Consider the following 5,761-nt stretch of genomic DNA (forward strand, 5'->3'; position numbering starts at 1 on the left):
ATTTTTTCGGTAATTTTAAATGTCTTGCCCGCTTACACTTTGGTATTCCGCTGAATTTCGTTTTGAGAACAATTTAGGTCTTAGTAGACACAAGATGTGATCTATTTCTAGCACATTAAATGTCCACGTTATATATAAAACTATATATATATATATATATATACACAGGACCGCTTGACTGGCCTTTGTACCGGTGGCACGTAAAAGCACCCACTACACTCTCGGAGTGGTTGGTGTTAGGAAGGGCATCCAGCCGTAGAAACTCTGCCAAATAAGATTGGAGCCTGGTGTAGCCATCTGGTTCACCAGTCCTCAGTCAAATCGTCCAACCCATGCTAGCATGGAAAGCGGACGTTAAACGATGATGATGATACACACACATACACATATATCCTTTACTCATTTCAGTCGTTAGACTGTGGCCATGCTAGGGTACCACCTTGAGGAATTTATTTTTTTCTTTAAGCCTGGTATTTATTCTACTGGTCTCTTTTGCTGAAGTTGTGGGGATGAAACACACCAACACCAGTTGTCAAGCAGTGGTGGTGGGCAAACATAGACACAAATATATATATATCAAATATTATTAAGTAAGGAAGTGGAGATTTAATGGATATAAATGAATTTATTAACATTTTTAATAAGGGCTACAATTGTTTCAATTCACTCTCAATACAAATTACAAAATAAGTTTGCATTTTGAATATTTAGAGTAAAATATCTTCAGGGCCAATAACATTAAGGCAACTACATGTTGATTAATTGATATTCTTCAACAGACTAAGTAGATGAAAATACGTTTAATTTGTGTGTGTGTGTTAATAATTTTATGTATATAATATATATATTTTTATAGTTAAATAAAATTATTAATACACACAAAAAAATTAAACGTATTTTCATCTACTTAGTCTGTTGGAGAATCTCAATTGATCAACATGTAGTTTCCTTAATGTCTATTGGCCCTGAAGATATTTTACTCTAAATATTCAAAATGCAAACTTATTTTATTCTATAGGTTTGTAATTTGTATTGAGTGTGAATTGAAACAATTGTAGGCCTTATTAAAAATGTTAATAAATTCATTTATACCCATTAAATCTCTCCATTTTCTTACTTAATGATATTTGATATTTATGATATACCAATTTTTATATTGAAGATATATTTCTCAACAATATGACTTGTCACATCCAAGTCACAACAAGTGTGACTTGGATGAAACCATCTCTATAAGAGGTTTATGTATCCTCGAAGTGACTATATATATATATATATACAATGGGCTTCTTTCACTTTCGGTCTCACAAGGCTTTGGTTGGCTTAAGGCTATAGTAGAAGACACTTGTCCAAGGTGCCACGCAGTGGGATTGAGTCTGGAACCATATGGTTAGGAAGCAAGCTTCTTACCACACAGCCATGCCTGCACTTACAGGCCTTTGTTTGTACACACATAATTGTTTTATCTTGTTTTCTTAAGAATTACAAAAGATGTAAATGATTAAATTCCTTATAATTTTTTGCTTTGTTAAATCTGCATTAAAGGCAACTGGATCTTGGGATTTTTGCATTCGAATTTGGAATTTGGATGAAGAATCTTCTAAAGAGAATGCATCTAATATGAACCAATTGTCAAAATCTGATTTGAAGAAAAAGAAGAATCTGAAAGCTGATGTATTCCCATTAAAACCCAAACCAAATCATCTTCTTCAGAAGCACAAAGGAAATGTTCATACTGTGGCATTCTCTGGAAATGATGTACTGGTAAACATATTCAATGTAAAATCACTCAAACAGTATAAAAGTAGATTGAAATAAGAACAATTTATACATTTCTGATGACAATAGTACAAATAAAATACAGAAGTAATTTCTTTTCTTTACTGTCAGAGCATGGTGGAGAAAAGGAAGTATAAAACCATGACTTGGGGTTTGTCCTTATACTAGTAACATCTTTGAATGCTTCCAACAGAATGGACTCCAGTAAAAAGGCACCCAGGGGCTAGAGTTAATCCATTAGCATTCAGATTACTCTGTCAAATGTAATGCCTTTTATTCACATTGTTTAAAACTAATCAGGCATTATCTCCTAGCTTCAAGATTTTGATGATATAATTATTTTTAAAATGACATTGTAGGGTAGGTGTGAGAGGCCAGATCTGGCCGATTTGAACATAAAACAGGTGGAATATTTTAGCCAGGTGTGGCTGGTTGAAATACTAAATGGTTAAATCTGAAAATACTTTAGGTCTGTTCTCCTCAGTCCTCCCAATTAAACCACACAACACTTTGGTTAACTAAGTGGGATCAACTCTAGAAAAAACTACGTTAGTGAAGCAAACTTCTTATCTAGGAATTCTAATTTTGGCACAAGGCCAGCAATTTTAAGGGAAGGGGCGTGCTTATTACATCAACCCCAGTACTTGACTGTTACTTTATTGTATTGACTTTGAAAGAATGAAAGGCAAAGTTGACCTTGGCAGAAAATCTAAAGAGCCAGAAGAAATGCTACTAAGCTTTTTGTCTGTGGTCACAATTTTGCTGGCTCGTTGCCATAACTTGGTATGTATAATAAATGAATGACAATAACCTTGATGACAAATTGTAATTTTTTCCTTAATAAATCTATGCTTAGTATGGGTTATATATTTCCTAAGAAAGTTGATTTCTTCCTCATATTGGATAAACTGTCTCCATCATATATCCTCCGAACATACTTTTAGATTAAGTAAATTAACCAATTATGCTTGTCTGGATCAGTGGTTCTCAACTGGGATCCATATAAGATTTTGTTGTTAAAAATTATGTGCAATAAATTGGTTATACTTCTACAATACACAAAATATTTTAAGAATTTTTAAAATTACAATTCCTAATATTTAATTATAAAAATATAATTGGACTTTTTAAACCACTGAATAGCTATGGAGGTCCAGTTAATTAAAATATGAATCAGAGGCATCCATAGGCAAAAAAATTATTGAGAACCACTGGTCTAGATTATCAGGCTTGTAGTATGGACACACAGTCTTAGTTTAAATTCTCTGTGATTCTGATTCACTTTGCTTACAAAATATATACAGGTTGTTTAACATAAGGTCAGGCTCTGATGAAGCAAAGACATTCCACTTTTTTTTTCAGATATACTGTGTCTGGGACTACACTATCTAATGTATCTTTTTTTGTAAAGATATTTGAGAGATTTAACTGTTATTTTAGCAGGTCTAGAGACTTCTTTGTTGTTTAACCTTAAGGTGGCCTTGATCAAGCTATGACTATCTTTTTCGTTTTTCAGGAATAACATAAATGTACCCAGGACAATATTATTCAATTTGTCCTTTTTAAAGAGGTCTCAATTTTAGGAAAATTTGGTATGGTTAATTAGAGCTCCCTTCATTATCTCAAATATTTACCAGTGAAAAAACAAAAAGCACACTAAATATAATGCCCCCGTGACAATTCAATGTCCTTAATTCTCTCATTTCTCATTGTGAAGGCAAGTGGTTCCTGGGACAAAACAGTATGCTTGTGGGATCCTCTGAAGGGTCAGCTACTACACTGTCTTCAAGGACATGATGGCTGGGTACAAGTTGTAGCATTTTCTCATGATAATCTCTATGTGGCAAGTGCATGTGAAGATGACACCATACGAATTTGGGTTGTTGAAAATGGGAAATGCTGCAAGGTTCTTGCGGTGAGTCCATTAACCAGTTTACAGCAGTGCACCATCACACATTTTTCTTTTTTTCTATGCTATCCGTAAATAGAACAGGTCAGTAATGGATTTCAAACTCATCCGTTTCTGAAACTATTAAACATTTTCTGATCTGACTAAATCTCACTATTTTTTGGTATCTGTAACTTTCCATTCATTATAATGGATGATACATCATTTTCACAAATCTTGTTGGGTAAATAGTTATTGTTTATCCATGTTGGTATGAGTTAGACAAAACTTATTGATGCAGATTTTCTACAGCTGCTCCTGTCACTAATCCTCACTATGGTTGTGTGGCTACAAAGTTCACTTTGCAGCCACATTGTTCCATGCTCAAACCCTCTGTATGACACCTTACGAGTTTTGTCTTTAACCAACCAATGCCTTGAGTGGAACAGGTAAAACCCTTTGGCCTTTTGTGTATAGATAGTTCGGGTAAATCCCAGCTGTCTCTTCTGTGAAGCATATCTGCTTATTCCTTACATGTCTATATAACATGTAAATCTTTGATATTTACATAATTCCAGGTGGTAAACATGACAATTTCCTAAATTCACCTTCCATCAAGAAGCTTCAATCTTTTCTCTGTAAAATTTATTGATGTGGAGATATGATTAAATAACACACAAGTATATTAACATATTCAATTGCTCTTTTTTGCAGGCTAAAACAGAAACAGTACAGCTGTGTGTTTTCACTCCACATGGTACTCTTTTAACATCAGGAACTAACAGTGCAACAGGTTCCTTCCACACACATTAAAGCAAAATAAAATTGTACAAAACATAAAATTACTTGTTCCTTATTGTTTCAGTCCACCACTCACACCCAACAAAAATCTCAAACTACAGGAAAATTCCCCTCTAGATCAATCGATACCCCACCACTTATTTTATATTTCTTGTACCTATCTAGAAAATAACTGCAAGAGGTCAAAATTTATAAAATAGATTATATAACACTATTTAAATAGATGTTAATTACACCTCCACACCAAAATCTGTGACCATGCGTTAATGTTATTTATTTCTATATGAAGTAATCAAAGTTTGAAACTGAACATTAAGTATGAAGAAAATTTGTCCAGACACCATTTGCATTAATTCATTTCACAGCTGCACACCCAATTAAATGGGAGAATGGTTTGACTAGGCAAGAAAACAGTTGAGTTGAACAAATGCAATGAAGAACCTCATTTTTACAATTTTGGTACTTCTCACATCAATTTAAGGAAAGGATGAAAATACAAAAGAACATTTTTTCCATTTCAATTTATTTTAAAAGAATACATTTACTTCTTCTTGGCCACACCAACAGTCCTACCACGACGACCAGTTGTTTTAGTGTGCTGACCTCGGACACGCAAACTAAAAACAGAAAAGAAAAGAAAAGTTTGTTACATAATCAAGACCACATTGTGATGTTCCAACAAGTAACTTCAAAACATCTGCATGAGAATTCTGACATTTCATAAATAAAAAGAAATCCACACTAGTCATTATTATTGCAGTATTAAGTTCATGTACTTCTTTTTGTGATGCCTGACCACTCAATATAGTTCAAACCATGCTAGATGTATGTCTCTAGAGAGGAAACACCCAAAACCTTGTTAATCAAACAAACCAGGGGCATGAGATTCTATTCTTGCTTTCAGAACAAAATGATTTTTTTTCACCCCATTTAAGCAATGATTCTAAATTCCCCAATATAAAAAAAATGGATACAACTACCATGGCAAGCAGACTAACAATATTTAACAGATTTCTTCAAAATATCTGATTAAGTTCACTTATAGATAAGTCATCCATGTCAGCTAAACATATGCTATTTAGCAGTTGTATGCTGTCAACTTAATGTGACAGTCCCCTGAAGGGAATAATACTACACTACTGCATAAATCTGAGAGATTTAGAAATGTATTATTTCATCATCATCATTTAACGTCCGCTTTCCATGCTAGCATGGGTTGGACGATTTGACTGGGGACTGACGAACCAGATGGCTACACTAGACTCCAATCTGATCTGGCAGAGTTTCTACAGC

The 5,761-nt window shown here is 33.8% G+C and overlaps 2 protein-coding genes across 3 annotated transcripts in view; one reads left to right on the forward strand and one right to left on the reverse strand.

The window, feature by feature from the left end:
- Nucleotides 1–4,593, forward strand: part of LOC106884411 (WD repeat-containing protein 38) — a 21,134-nt gene extending 16,541 nt beyond the window's left edge. The window contains exons 7-9 of the mRNA XM_014935772.2: nt 1,546–1,764; nt 3,497–3,694; nt 4,382–4,593. Coding sequence (XP_014791258.1) covers nt 1,546–1,764; nt 3,497–3,694; nt 4,382–4,480 — 516 coding nt within the window. The 3' untranslated portion in view covers nt 4,481–4,593. The remainder of the gene's footprint in view (nt 1–1,545; nt 1,765–3,496; nt 3,695–4,381) is intronic.
- Nucleotides 4,594–4,970: 377 nt separating this feature from the next.
- Nucleotides 4,971–5,761, reverse strand: part of LOC106884415 (40S ribosomal protein S18) — a 3,931-nt gene continuing 3,140 nt past the window's right edge. For both annotated transcript variants that reach the window (XM_014935778.2, XM_014935779.2), the window contains exon 5: nt 4,971–5,085. In XM_014935778.2, the coding sequence (XP_014791264.1) occupies nt 5,010–5,085 (76 nt within the window). In that variant the 3' untranslated portion in view covers nt 4,971–5,009. The remainder of the gene's footprint in view (nt 5,086–5,761) is intronic.

This window comes from Octopus bimaculoides, chromosome 1 (assembly GCF_001194135.2).
Source record: "Octopus bimaculoides isolate UCB-OBI-ISO-001 chromosome 1, ASM119413v2, whole genome shotgun sequence".
Classification (NCBI taxonomy): domain Eukaryota; kingdom Metazoa; phylum Mollusca; class Cephalopoda; order Octopoda; family Octopodidae; genus Octopus; species Octopus bimaculoides.